At 42.2% G+C, this 15,722-nt stretch overlaps 1 protein-coding gene across 1 annotated transcript in view; it reads left to right on the forward strand.

Annotated features, from left to right (window-relative positions):
* The window catches only part of SCD5 (stearoyl-CoA desaturase 5), a 165,430-nt gene that overhangs the window by 114,826 nt on the left and 34,882 nt on the right, over positions 1 to 15,722 (forward strand). Inside the window, exon 3 of the mRNA XM_003414120.4 lies at positions 2,707 to 2,912. Coding sequence (XP_003414168.2) covers positions 2,707 to 2,912 — 206 coding nt within the window. The remainder of the gene's footprint in view (positions 1 to 2,706; positions 2,913 to 15,722) is intronic.

The raw sequence follows: 15,722 nt of genomic DNA on the forward strand, positions 1-15,722 counted from the left end.
TAAGCACAAGTAAGCCTGTCCTTACCTTGTTTACTGGGTAATCTACCCCTGTTAGGAATTGTAAATTTGAAAAGAGGCTTTGATTCTGTAGGAAGGTGCTGTGGGGTTGGGAGAGAGACAGATACCTAGAAGCAGATCGTTGATGTGGTGAAACAACATGACATTATCTGCTACAGATGATCTGGTAAGCAATTTTACCTTGCCTGTTGACTAATCTGGAAACCCTGGTGGCATAGTGGTTAAGAGCTATGGCTGCTAACTAAAAGGTAGGCTGTTGGAATCCACCAGGCACTGAATGGGCAGCTCTACTCTGTCCTCTAGGGTTGCTATAAGTTGGAATCGACTCTATGGCAGTGGGTTTGGTGTTTTTTTGGTTTATTGAGTAATCCACCCCTGGTCAGATGAGTACTGCAAAAAAGGCAATAAACTAATGCAAAAGAAAAAAAATTTTTTCCTTGGACTGCAGTAGTCTTGACTGACATTTTAAATTCCTTCTCAACTCCAAATTCTATGATTGTAAGTAATAAAATGTTTCACTCTGTCCAACTACTGCGTTTGAATACACTGCTAAAATCTAAAGACTTGCTTCTTACCTGGTAAGCCAGGCTATGGTTTTTGCCCTACACAGACTGCCAGGCACCCTTCTTCTCTTCCTATTCAAAGCCAAGTATAGGCTTTCTATCTCCTCCTCTCTCTGTCCCTTTACCTACCACTACCACCAGTTGCCATCAAGTTAATTCTGACCCATGGGGACCCCATGCGTGTCAGAGTAGAGCTATGCTCCATAGGGCTTTCAGTGGCTGAGTTTTTGGAAGTAGATCGCCAGGACTTCTGAGGTGCCTCTGAGTGGACTCGAACCTCCAACCTTTCAGTTAGCAGCCAAGTGCATTAAGCATTTGCACTAGCCAGGGACTCCCCCCCTTTACCTTAGGGTCAATCACATTTTGAAACTTTTCAGGGGTGCTATGGGATGAACAAGTTTGAGTGGTTTTTTAGCAGTGTTGGGTGAGCCAGAGAAACTAAAAACTCAGTGAACCCCCTTTGTGTTAAAAAAAAATCCCTGGACATTTGAGGCTAAAACAGTGCCCTCACTTCTCATCAGCAGAATGAAGTCAGTGAAGTCTGTGAAATGACAGATTCCTAATGAAACATTACTAAGTACTGAATCCAAAAAAAAAAATACTGAATATTATGGTGTAAAACATTGCTACCATTATTGTTAAAAAAAAAAAAAAGCTTATACACTATTTAAGTTCATTTTTATTTTCAGATTAGTTTTCATATCAAACGCACTATTTCCTAATCTAATGTTCTTCTCAAAGTTTTAAAATCCTTGCCACATAAGAACACCTAGTGTAAATTCAAAGTCTATGGATCTTACTGACCTATGGCTAAACAAAAAACCAAACCCATTGCCACTGAGCTGATTCCAACGTATGGAAGCCCATGTGTTATAGAGTAGAACTGCACTCCAGAGGGTTTTCAAGGCCATGGCCTTTCAGAAGCATATTGCCAGGTCTTTTTTCTGTGGTGCCTCTAGGTGTGTTTAAACCGCCAACCTTTAGGTTAGTAGCTGAGAATAAACTGTTTGTGCTACCCAGGGACCTTCTTGGCTATAGATGAGGTTTCATTAATTATAGCAGACTACAAACCGAAAACCAAACCCATTGCCGTCGAGTCGATTCTGACTCATAGCAACCCTATAGGACAAAGTAGAACTGCCCCATAGGCTTTCCAGGGAGGGGCTGGTGGATTCAAACTGCCGACTTTTTGGTTAGCAGCCAGGCTCTTAATACTGCGCCACCAGGGCAATCAGTGTCATCAATTCTTGCATCTGAGAGCTCACCCAGGACCTCCATCAGCCAGACACCCTCTTACCTTCCCCATCGTAAGCGGGTCAGGGAGCCTCAGTGTATGTCTCACATGTGTACCTGAGCCCACTCTGACTCTGTGGATTTGGCAACCCCTCTGGACCCTGGTACTTCTTCTCCCTTAGGGATCTGCGTCTCTCTTGGGATTCCAGTGAGTGCTGCCCTGCCCCATCAGTCATTGCTGCTTCTCCACTTGGCAGATACTGCCAAGTACACTGGATTCCTCTAGGAGCCAAAGTCACCTCCTCTCTCTTTCTATTGCATTCTGTTAGAGCAGCCCTAAAAGGCAGTGCTATTTGTGCCTTGGTGTTTTACAAAGATTTGGTAAAGCAGCCATTTGGGTTTTTAGTTACTAGCTTCCTACTCTACAAGAGTTGGACATGAAGGCCATCAAAGTAAGAGAGTGAGGGAAGAGAGAGCCAGGCTAGAAACCAACAACGTTTCATACTCAAGGTTGCTCCTCAACTCCGACAACCAATACTTCATCCCAAGCCTGACTCTCTCTCTAGCGTAATTTATCTCCCAGGAGACTTCAACAGCACCCCCACCAGAGTTTTCTTTCAGGCCATGCAACAAGCCTGAACCTCCTGCAGTGGGCACAACCCAAATATAAGCTGGGGTCCTTGCAAGTGGGAATTTGCTCTTGTTCCAAGAAAACCAGCCCAGACCAACCCAAGGGATTGATTTTGAGATTGAAGATGGGAGGAAAGCAGAGCAGGGGATGTGAGCAGAGAGGACTGGTAGGGTGAGGGATAGCGAGAGGGATTCTGAGAAGCTTTCCAAAAAGGTACTAGGGTTTTTTGTGTATTCATTCAGGCTTCCTTTCTCTCTGCAGAATGACATCTTTGAATGGTCCAGGGACCACCGAGTCCACCACAAGTACTCAGAGACAGATGCTGATCCCCACAATGCCCGCCGGGGCTTCTTCTTCTCCCATATTGGGTGGCTGTTTGTTCGAAAGCATCGAGATGTCATTGAGAAGGGGAGGATGCTTGACGTCACTGACCTGCTTGCTGATCCCGTGGTCCGGTTCCAGAGGAAGTAAGTGAACAGATACCATAGAGGTTTGTCCTTAGGGAACAGGTCAAAGAAACAGATAGCACAGTGGGGTACAATAATAGCCCCAAGTAGTTCTTCTCACAACACTTACCCTATGGATTTGGTCTTATTTTTAGGATTTATCTCTGTTTATTCATTTCCTGTTCCTCATTAAGTGTTCCCTGCCCTGGTCACACATTTGTTTTTGTTTTTAAATAACATTTTATTGTGTTTTAGGTGAAAGTTTGCATAGCAAATTAGCTTCCCCTTAAAAAATTTTTATACAAATTGTTTCATGCCATTTGTTACAGGTTTTACAGTGTGTCAGCGTTCTCATTATTTCCATTGTGTCACACTTTTGTTTTTAGTTGTAATTTGCAATGGATTTCCCTTAAGCCTGGTGCCATTTCTTTCGGGCAGATCTGCATGACTGATTTCATGAAATGAGGTCTGTCATCTCCCATCCCCCAGCCCTCATTCACAGTTCCTGGGTATGGGGATGGGGGGACTTGCTTTATTTTTGTGACACACTTGACTCCAGCAGGTCTGGACTTCTCCAGGGGTTCAGGTCTTTTCTCCTGGAATTCTTCTGTGGTGAAGCCTGCTCTTCCTGCACTGCTAGAAATGTTACACCAGTAGGCTTCTGCGTAGAGAAAATGAGATGGTAAAACAGAGCCTCAAAGTGTTATGTGTCCTCATGGCGTCAGCTGACCCTATTCAGTCAGTGGCAGGGGTGGATGACCCAGTAAGCAAGGTAAGCATAGGCTTACTTCTGCTTACTTACTAATCTGTAGTGAACAAGTTCATATGTTTTTCACCACATCGCTTAACTTGCTTACTGGGTCATCCCACCGTGTCGGGGATTGTAAATTTGAAAAGAGGCTTTGATTCTGTAGGAAGGTGCTGTGGGGCTGGGAGAAAGATAGATGCTGGCCACACCTAAGAAGCAGAATCTTGGATGTGGTGAAACCCATGTGAAATTGTTCACTACACACGGTCTGGTAAGCCAGGTAAGCACCGTGCTTACCTTGCCTATTGGATAATCTGCCCTGGTCAGTCAGCTTTGGCAGGGTGAATTGACTTTCAACAAGCACATGAAGAAAGATTGTCTATAACTATGTTGCCAAGTAGATAGTGACCCTTGTTCATCTTTTAACTAGGAAGCTGGCATGTACTGTATCTGTGTCTCCAAAATTGTATCTAAGCCTGCAAAATTGGCCTCAGTGGTGGTTGTTGTAGTTGTTGTTAGTTGCCATCACATTGATTCTGACTTATGGTGACCCCATGTGTTGCAGAGTAGAACTGCTCCATAAGGTTTTCTTTGGTTGTAATCTTAAAGGAAGCAAATTGTAAGGCCTTTTCTTCTGCAGCACTGCTGGGTGGATTTGAACCATCAACCTTAGGTTAGCAGTTGAGCAAAAACCGTTTGTACCACCTAGGGCCCTTGGCTGTGATGGCAGCATTTATAAATGGCCTTGTGCCATAGAGCAATGGATTTATGTGCAAAGAGGGACAATCCATGGATCGCACACTGGTTAGAGACTTGAGACAATAAGATGAATAAGTGGTTACTGGAGACCATCTCCACTAGTCAGGCAGGAGTCAGTTGAGGACTTATCTGAGGAGACTCCTGCTCAGGCCGAAAATGGCAATGGAGGCTGTGCCTTTGTCTGACACAAGAGATCTTGCATGAAAGGAAGTACTGCTTAGAGACCTGCTCCGTCTCTCCTCAGCCTCTCCTTTACGCTGGAGGGGGCAGTAGGGTGGTGACAAAATGGCAGACCTTGGAGAGAGCTGGCCTGCGGTCAAGCCCTGTGGCTCCTACTAGCAAATTAATTAACCTCTCTGAGTCTGATTTCATCTATAAAAGGGAAGTAACGGTAATACCTGTCTCCTACAGTTTATACGAAGATGTAATTTAAAAAATATATGTAGAATGCTGGGCACATAGTTTAGTGAATGTCAGTGATTATTAATCAGGCCATTGCTAGTCTAGAAGATTCTGCGTGTCCCCATCTACTGCTCTGTTGGTTTAACCGTAGGGCCTTTCCAGTGCTCCTCAGTGCAGCTCTTTCCCACGGACGCAGCAAGTATCAATAGCCAAAAATTTTATAGCAGAAAAGAACAAGATGTTTTAAATGAACAATCAAATGATTTGTTGATTTTGATTTTTTTTTTTTTTGCTCTGAGAAGAAAATATTAAAGGTCATTAAAGAAAATATGAAATAGTCTGCAAAGTAGAAATAGGGAAAGAGCATCCATAGTGCTAACATATAAACATGGCCATATTAACATTTTATGGTATTTCCTTCTATTTTTATGCAGATATTTGTTTTTTTTGCATGATGGCAGTCACACAGCGTAGGTCATTTTATGTCTCACCTTTTAACTTCAGATTATATTGTAGGCACCATTGTCAAGGGCTGCATCAGTTGATTGTGTTGTAGTTTATCTAACCATCACTCTGCGGCTGGATCCGTATGCCGTTTCTAATTTTGGGGATATAAATGATGCTGCTGTATAATTAGTAACACTTTGGGACAGTGAAACCTTAAATTAATTTGAAGAGAGCAGATGAGAAGGCAAAAGATCTTCTATTTTATTAATGAGAACTGAGAAGGGTATAATAGTCTAGGTTTCTCGGACCATAAAAATAGAATGTTTATTTATTTATTTTTATCTCTCCCCTCCAAAAAGTGTAATAACCCGATTCATTTGGTGTGTACTTTGGGTAGGTATGTATAAACACTATCTGTCAATGCAGGCAGCAAAACAGAGACGATTCCCGCGAGATCCCTACGTAGTCATCCAGGAACATCTTTCATCTCCAGTCCAGCCACCAAAGAGGGCTGAGGCTGTCGGAAACCATCCACCCATTTCATCATTTCATGCATATTATTGGGCTCCTGCCAGGAGTTGGTGCTGAGGATTCAGCCTTAGAGATAGGCCCCTGTCATCCCAGGACCTGCAGACTATTGGGAAACACACACAACTTAACTTACACTTACACCCTAGAGGGAAACCCTGGAGGCGTAGTGGTTAAGTGCTATGGCTGCTAACCAAAAGGTCAGCAGTTCAAATCCGCCAGGCGCTCCTTGGAAACTCTATGGGGCAGTTCTACCCTGTCCTATAGGGTTGCTATGAGTCAGAATCGACTCAATGGCAGTGGGTTTGGTTTTGGTTGGGTTACATCCTAGTGAGAGGCGTGCTCTAATAGGGCACCATGGAAACACAGAGAGGTCCCCTCACCACCACAGTGATGTGGTGAAACCCATTTGAAATTGTGCACTACGGATTAGTAAGTAAGCACAAGTAAGCCTGTGCTTACCTTGTTTACTGGGTAATCCACCTTCGTCTGGGACTATAAATTTGTAAAGAGGCTTTGATTCTATAGGAAGGTGCTTCGGGGTTGGGAGAGAGACAGATGGTAGCCATTCCTAGAAGCAGAATCTTTGATGTGGTGAAACTAATGTGAAATTGTTCACTACATGTGGTCTGGTAAGCAAGGTAAGCACTGTGCTTACCTTGCCTGTTGGATAACCTGCCCCTGCCTGTGAGGAAATTGATGAACAGAACTTATATAGAAACTTGGGGCTAGAAGTACTCACGACTCAGATTACTTGCTCGGTGCTCTTTCGCTTATATGTTGCTGTTTGAAAGGGGCTACAGCAATTCTCTGATATGTGGATGAGCACTTGTGCCCTTTGGTAATTATCCAGCCTTGAGAATACAGAGATCTGGGTTCCAAAATAAGGTGTAAGAATCACTGAAGTAAACAAAAGAAGCTTCCAAAATACACAGAGATAATGCAGTTGTTTAGGTATTGTCCTGTTCATGAAACTGGCTCTACCAGTCTTGCCAGTCAGGTCACATGGAGGAGACAGATGGCTTACAGGAATGGACTGTGAGCTGGAAGGGGCAGCTCCGTTGTCATTAGCACTGTCACCTCAGGTCTCAGCCTTTGCCATCCTGGGCTCAGTGGAGGGCTTCCTGAGTAACAGAAAGGTACCCAGCTGTTTTGGGGGCCCAGTGGCACCTTAGAGAGTTCTTCTCCTGGGCAGAATTCCTACTTGCTCATATATGGCTCTCTCAGGACAACATTCCCTGTTTCAGTTTGTGGAGGCCAGGTTTGTAGCTGGCTCCACACCCTCTGAAGTGTGCAACGTTTGTCCAAAAAGATCCAGAAAAGCACCTCAAACAGGGGGGCTGTGTAAATGACAGAGTTGACAAATGTAGGGACTCCTCCTTCAGTTCACTCAGTACACTAGCAGAAATGCTGCAGTTGATCCATAAACTTGTGTTTAGTTATCCTCATGACAGTTTACCCGAGAAAAGCTTAATCACAACCAACTTTCTATTATCCATTCTAGAGGAAGAGAGAAGATAGTAGCATTAAGGATAATAGGAGAACAACACAGTTCAAGCTGTAGTTCCAGACTTTTCCCCTAAAAGATTATTTCACCAAGTCTGTTACAATAAGTAGTTAACTGGACTACTTCAAGTTTTACTCTAGTGTCAAGCTGTGAATGACCAAAAGACAGGCGTTGGGAGGTGAAAGGGAGAGAAACAAGTGGTATCACCCTTAGAATCTGGCAACTAGAGCCCCTGCCATAGGCCCTGAGCTTTAAAGGGCCGTACTTCTCCCTACAGGATGAGGAGCTCACAGAGCCAAAAGGACATGTCACCTGGAGCCCACTCTCCCTTCTAGACCATGCCCCAGGTTCTTTGTTTTTATCGTTATTGTTAGTGGCTGTTGAGTTGGCCCCTGACTCATGGGGACACCACGCACCATGGAATGAAATGCTACCTGGTCATGCGCTATCCCCATGATTGGCTTCAGATAGGACCACTGTGATCTGTAAGGTTTTCACTGGCTGATTTTCAGAAGTAGATCACCAGGCCTTTCTTCCTACTCTGTCTTAGTCTGGAAGCTCCACTGAAACTTATTCAGCATCATAACAACACACACGCCTGCACTGTCAGCTGGGTGGTGGCTGCATATGAGGTACATTGGCCTGAGATCCCAGAATTCTCTGCCCAAATGACCCTGAGCCCACTCTGAGTCTATACCAGCCTCTTCCTGGGACCCGCCCTACTGTCAGGAAGTGTGTGCACCCTAGGCATGAAGAGTGGCCAAGGGATACTATTAGAGCCAGGGACAAGTTTAGAAGTGTGAAGTAAGATGTCCACACAAAGTGGGCCAAGCTAGGAGTAGGGAGAGAAATGGGTGAGCCACAGGTTAGGGGCCTCCGTCAGTGCTTGTACTCTTGACCTGAGCCCTGCAAATTTTAGGGGTGAGTTAGAAGTGAGCCACTCATAAGGCTGAGAGTAGGTCTCTTGGTTAGGAGTTCTGTTTGGCTTAATTAAGATAAACATTTATTTCTCTTACATATAAAAGAGTTCTGGAGTGAACAGTCCAGGTGGGTATAGTGGCACCACAGGGTCAGTAGACAAGTAGGATCCTTTTATCTTTCTGCACCACTATCCTTAGTGTGTGACTTTCATTCTCGGTGTTATTTCATGGTCCATGTTGACCACTGGAGCACCAACCAGAAGGAAAGGGGGAGAGGCAAAGGGGACCACCGACTGTTCCATTTAGTCTGTTGCCTTTATGGAGCCTTCCTAGAAGACTCACACAACCTTTCTTCGTACCTCTCATTGTCCATATCTGGGCTCAAAGGAAGCCAGGAAGTGTGGTTTTTTTTTTTAATTAAAAAAATTTTTTTTTTTAAATTGTGCTTTAAGTGAAAGTTTACAAATCAACTCAGTTTCTCATACAAAAATTTATATACACCTTGCTAAATACCTTGCAATATACTCCTAATTGCTCTCCCCTTAACCAGACAGTCCACTCCTTCCCTTTATCCTCTCTTTTCATCTCCATCTTGCCAGCTTCTGACCCCCTCTGCCCTCTCATCTCCCTCCAGATAGGAGATGCCAACCTAGTCTCAAGTGTCTGCTTGGTCCAAGAAGCTCATTCTTCACCAGCATCTTTTTCTGTCCTGTCATCCAATCCAATCCCTGTCTGAAGAGTTGGCTTTGGGAATGGTTCTTGTCTTGGGCTAACAGAAGGTCTGGGGGCTGGGACCACTGGGGTCCTTCTAGTCTCAGTCAGACCATTAAGTCTGGTCTTTTTATGAAAATTTGGGATCTGCATCCCACTTCTCTCCTGCTCCCTCAGGGGTTCTCTGTTGTGTTCCCTGTTAGGGCAGTCATCGGTTGTAGCTGGGCACCATCTAGTTCTTCTGGTCTCAGGCTGATGTAGCCTCTCATTTTTATGGCCCTTTCTGTCTCTTGGGCTCATACTTAGCTTGTGTCCTCAGTGTTCTTCATTCTCCTTTGCTCCAGGTGGGTTGAGACCAATTGATGCATCTTAAATGGCCACTTGCTAGCATTTAAGACCCCAGACACCACTCTCCAAAGTGGGGTATAGAATGTTTTCTTAATAGATTTTATTATGCCAATTGACTTAGATATCCCCTGAAACCATGGTCCCCAAACCCTTGCCACTGCTACACTGGCCTTTGAAGTATTCAGCTTATTCAGGAAACTTCTTTGCTTTTCGTTTAGTCCAGTTGTGCTGACTTCTCATGTATTGTGTGTTGTCTTTCCCATCACCTAAAGTAGATCTTATCTACTATCTAATTAGTTTATACCCCCTCCCTTCCCCCTCCCTCCTGCCTCCCTCCGCCCTCTCATAACCATCAAAGAATATTTTCTTCTCTGTTTAAACTATTTCTCGAGTTCTTATAATAGTGGTCTTATACAATATTTGTCCTTTTGCAACTGACTAATTTCACTAGCATAATGCCTTCCAGATTCCTCCATGTTATTAAATGTTTCACAGATTCACCACTGTTCTTTATCGATGTGTAGTATTCCACTGTGTGAATATACCATAATTTATTTTTCCATTCAGCCGTTGATGGGCACCTTGGTTGCTTCCATCTTTTTGCTATTGTAAACAGTGCTGCAATAAACATGGGCGTGCATGTATCTGTTCGTGTAAAGGCTCTTATTTCTCTAGGATATATTCCAAGGAGTGGGATTGCTGGATCATATGGTAGTTCTATTTCTAGCTTTTTAAGGAAGTGCCAAATTGATTTCCAAAGTGGTTGTACCACTTTATATTTCCACCAGCAGTGTGTAAGTGTTCCAGTCTCTCCACAACCTCTCCAACATTTCTTATTTTGTGTTTTTTGGATTAGTGCCAGCCTGTTGGAGTGAGACAGAATCTCAGAAGTGTGGCCTTTTGGTTAACACGCTGCACCCTTGAATAAAACACTGGTTTTGTTTCTAAGGAAGAAAGGGTGAATCAGTATGGGATGAGCAATTAACAATGTCTGCCATGGAGTAGGAAACCCTGGTGGCATAGCGGTTAAGTGCTACAGCTGCTAACCAAAGGGTTGGCACTTCAAATCCGCCAGGCGCTCCTTGGAAACCCTATGGGGCAGTTTTCTCTGTCTATAGGGTTGCTATGAGTCGGAATCGTCTTGACGGCACTGGGTTTGGTTTTATGGCTTGGCCGTGGAGTAACAGGGTGTATAAGCTGTTAACACACTCAGCTGCTAACCAAAAGGTTAGAGGTTTGAGTCCACCTAGAGGTGCCTCAGAAGAAAGGCCTGACGATCTACTTCCTGAAAAATCAGTCATTGAAACCCTATGGAGCATAGTTCTACTCTGACATATATGGGGTACCATGAGTCAGAGTTGACTCAATTGTAGCTGTCGTGTTTTTCTTTTTTAATCTCTTCCATAGCTACTTAATTGTTTTGCTTAAGCAAAGTGATTGACCATCATGCATTACTCAGTCTTATAACATTTTTGTGGAGCAAAATGTTACACTCCATGTAGCAAGTAGTAAGTGGGATCTTGAGTCATTTTTCTGAGATGGCAGAATGAAGATGAAATCCAGAAACTCTTTCTCCTAATATTCCGCTTGTCCCATCAATTCCCATTTTAGGAAAGAAATTCCTTTAGGAGCCATAGGCACACACTGTAACCAAGGAGGATGCCAGTCTAGTCCAAATACATAAAGCAAGGTCCTTGCCTCATCGCCATGGTGATGGCATAAACTAAGCAGAGATGGATGGAATGATTAGGAGAGGGAAGCACTTCTATTTTGGAGCCCTGGGAACAGATGAAAATATATAAATCTCGCCATTCCAGGTAGAAAGGCACTTGAATGGCTAGAATCTTTCTGAGGCTTCCATTAGTCTCCTAGTCTGTTATTATTAGTCTTTTTTTCCCATGAATGAGTATCATATCTCTCAGTGATGTCCTCCATATTGTGACTTTGTATCAATCATATCTGTCTAACCTCTCTGTTTTTGGCCATCATATAGCCAGGGCAGAGTAGTCAGAAAAGTTTACAATTGTCTGCATCTTTTTTTTTTTTTTTTGTACTTCAGATGAAGGTTTACAGAGTAAATTAGTTTCTCATTAAACAATTAATACGCATGTTGTTTTGCGACATTGGCTGCAAATGCCACAATGTGTCAACACTCTCCCCTTCTCGACCTTGAGTTCCCCATGACCAGCTTTCCTGTCCCCTCCTGCCTTCTTGTTCTTGCCGCTGGGCTAATGTGCCCCTTTAGTCTCATTTTGTTTTATGGGCCTGTCTAATCTTTGGCTGAAGGATGAACCTCAGGAGTGACTTCATTACTGAGCTATAAGGGTGTCCAGGGGCCATACTCTTGGGGTTTCTCCAATCTGTGTCAGACCGGTAAGTCTGATCTTTATGTGTGTGTGTGAGCTAGAATTTTGTTTTACATTTTTCTCCAACTCTGTCTGGTACCCTCTATTGTGATCCCTGTCAGGGCAGTCGGTGGTGGTAGCCAGGCACCTTCTAGTTGTGCTAGACTCAGCCTCGGGGAGGCTGTGGTAGTTGTGGTTGCTTGGTCCTTTGGACTAATCTTTCCCTTGTGTCTTTGGCTTACAAGTCTACGTCTTTATTTCTCTAACCCACCAGCTTCATCTTCTACTTTGGGGTTCTTTGTGGAGTGGGATGAATCATCTGGGGATTCACAACTAACCTGACTCCCTCTCCTTTGACAAAAGCCATTGCTCTTTTTTTTTAATATATAACTTATTATACTTTTGTTGTTGTCGAGAACATACACAGCAGAACATATACCAATTCAACAGTTTCTACGTGTACAATTCAGTGACATTGATTACATTCTTTGAGTTGTACAACCATTCTCACCTTCCTTTTCTGAGTTGTCCCTCCCCCATTAACATAAACTCACTGCCCCCTAAGTTCCTATCTAAACTTTCAAGTTGCTGTTGCCAATTTGATCCCATAGAGATAGCTCTTAAGAAGGCACAGTACTCAAGGCACTGTTAACCAAACTAGCTCCTGTTATTCGGTCCCTGTCCCATTAATCTGTTTTTTGGTTCACCCTCTCTTATCTGTTTGCGTCTTTCTGTCCTGGCACTCTTTGTCTCTTCACCTGGTGGAGAACTTTGTTCCTCCTTTTATGCCCTTCTCTGCATGGGGACATTTTCCCTCATCTGTCACAGTGTGTTGGTGTCACAGTGTGTTGTTGGCGCCCTGGTGTTCGTCCTCTCTCCCAGCTTTATTAGAAAACAAAAGCCATTTAGCCTCTTGCTTATCCAGACTCTTTTTGTGGGGAGAAGGGAGAGGACTTTTGTCCTTTTGTATCCTTTCCTCTCTTCACCTTCTTGCTTTAATTTATTCTTTTAATACATTCCTTGTTTTTATAAATATTTCCTCTCCTTGAATTTTATCTTCTGTTTTTGAAGAACAGTCTAACTTTGGCTAACTCTTGAGCCCTGGAGTCTTCTCTCCCAGTTTGTGCTTACCTCAAACCAGTGCAACTTACCCTAGTTCTATAAAATTTTTGAGAATGAAATTTTTTTTCTTTAAATTATTTTCCTTCCATCTATCTACAATTGTCAGAAATTACAGTTCTGAATCTCTAAGGTGCAAGGACTTGATATCATTAACTAAGAACAAGTGAACTGTGTTTAATTAGATTCCTTTTGTTAACTGAAACCATTCCCAAAGCCCACTTTTCAGACAAAGATTAGACAGGTGTATAAAACAAAACATAACACATTTGAGGATCAAATACATGAGACTAAATGGGCAACTCCTGTGCAAAAACAAGACGAAAAGACAGAAAGGGACAGGGCTAGGATGAATAAACACAAGGAACCTGGAGTAGAAAGGGGAAACGTGCTGTCAGGTTGTGGGGATTGCAAGCAGCATCAGGGAACAATATGTGTATAAATTTTTGAATGAGAAATTAACTTGAGCCATAAACTTTCACCTAAAGTACAATAAAATTTTTTGAAAAAAGTAAATGGAATAATTTTTACAACAACAACAGAAAAAAAACTGGAAAAAAAGTAAATGGCACATCGAACTTTGATCTTCCTGAAGGGACTTCAGTCGCTATAGTCAAATAGTTGAATTATACTCGGGATGCAGGACAGAAGTAATTCAACTCTGAGATTGCAGCACCAACACCAAAATTTCCCCACTACACTGGCTAAAAAAATCGGGGCAAGGGAAAAATTCATGTGGCATATAATTCAAGAGCTTGTTTTGACTTTTTAAAAATTTCCAAGTCACAGTGTCATTTGTTTGCCTCTGTAAGAGGTACTTTTCCTACTAGAACTTTGGGAAAACTTGCCTTTCCTTGTGTGTGTGTTTAAAAATAAATCTACTGCAATTGCGGTCATTTTTCCTTCCCCACATTGACAGTCCATTTCTGTGTCTGAGAAATTCCCCTGGCAGGATGAGGAGACAGTTCCTCAAATTTCTGGAACCTGAGTACTTCACTCAATAGCATGTTAGACATACTAATCAACAGGTGTCAATGGAAATGCTGTTTTTAAAGTATTATCTCAGCTCCATGGTTGATGGCAATAAAGACACCATCGTGCATCTTTGTTTCACTTCAGTGGCCAAAAATAGCTGCCATTTATTAACTCCCTACTGTGTGCCTACTTGGAATCTCTGGTGACATGGTGGTTTAGAGCTATGGCTGCTAAGCAAAAGGTTGGCGGCTCGAATCCAGTGCTCCTTGGAAACTCCATGGGGCAGTTCTTTTCTGTCCTATAGGGTTGCTATGAGTCGGAATCGACCCAACAGCAACGGGTTATGTGCCTAATTTATGTCTTTATACACATTATCTCTGATCCTTTCAATAACCCTGTTACGTAGATGATGGCACCTGGATTCCAGACTGGAATTCTAAATACTTGGCCCCCATGGCCTTAATTAACTAAGTCAAAGGAGAGTAGCATTTGTTTTTTTTTTTTTTTTTGCACTTAGTTATTCTTTCCTAGTGAAGTATTTCTTAATTACTAAGGTTGAGAAGAAATCTTAGCTAATTTCAATGTAAATTTTAAATAATTATATAGACATCAGAGCCCTGGTGGCGCAGTGGTCAAGAGCTCAGCTGCTAACGAAAAGGTTGGCAGTTCGAATCCACCAGCCGCTCCTTGGGGACCCTTTGGGGCAGTTCTACTCTGTCCTATTAACAACAACAACAAAAAAAACCCATTGCCATCAAGTTGATTCTGACTCATAGTGACCCTATAGAACAAAACAGCACTGCCACATAGAGTTTCCAAGGACCGCCTGGTGGATTTGAACTGTGGACCTTTTGGTTAGGAGCCATAGCATTTAACCGCTATGCCACCAGGATTTCCCTCTGTCCTTAGGGTCCTGTAGGGTTACTATAAGTCAGAATTGACTCGATGGCAACGGGTTTTATATAGACGTCAAAGCAAGATTAAATTTTATAAAAATCATTTTGGTACAAGTAGATATCATTCTCATGGAGATTTAGATAATATCAATTCCGAGCTCTCTTTCTACACTATGTAGAGAATAGTCTTCTGATCCACCCTGGGTGTTTTCTTGGAATAGACAGTCCTTCAAGGCCTGTATCTGGTTCTAGCTCCAAGGCTTCAGACAGTAGAGCATCAAGAACCCTTCTAGGAGGCTTCTATTTAATCCTTATTCTCTAGAAAGTTAGATCTATTACCATTTGGTGTGTGCATCAGAGAAAAGTCTTTCTGCCTTCCCAGTGTCTCCTCCTTTTCTGTATATAGTAAAACAAGAAAAGTAGAGAACGCGTTATAAAACAAAACAAATTCATTTTTTAGTTATTATTTACTCCCAACAATTAGCTTATAAAATTTCTTTGACTTTAGAGCCCTTGAAATCTTTACATTGTCTTTTAAAAATACTGAAACAGAACATAAGATTTATATTCTACTTTTTTCTGTGTGCAAATTTAATATAGGCTCAAGGCAGACTATTTCAAAAATGCAAATAAGTATAAATAATAAATTCATTTATAATCTTTCCACTTAAAATTAAAATTTATTGTATATCATGCAATGAACTTATGAATCATGCTATGCTTTTTTAACAAAAATATTCATTCTCTACATACAGTCTAAACATGATTCAAAATAAGAAAAATATATTTAATATTTACTTTTTTTTTTTTTTTTTAATTTCCAACCTCTTTATTTTTTCTGTAGATCCTAATTTCCATTTGGTATCCTTCTTCTTTGGCCTGAAGAACTTCCTTTAACATTTTTTGAGGCACAGGTGTGCTGGCAATGAATTCACAGAACTTTTCTTTGAGGTCCTTACTTCACCTTCATTTTTAAAAGGTATTTTTATTTGGCATCAAAGTCTGGTTTGACAGATGTTTTCTTTCAGTATTTGAAAGATGTTATTCCATTGTTTTATGCCTTGCACAGTTTCTGAGAAATCTGCTGTGTTCTTATCTATGTTCTTCTGTATGTAATGTTTCTTTC

Source organism: Loxodonta africana, chromosome 5, assembly GCF_030014295.1.
Source record: "Loxodonta africana isolate mLoxAfr1 chromosome 5, mLoxAfr1.hap2, whole genome shotgun sequence".
Classification (NCBI taxonomy): domain Eukaryota; kingdom Metazoa; phylum Chordata; class Mammalia; order Proboscidea; family Elephantidae; genus Loxodonta; species Loxodonta africana.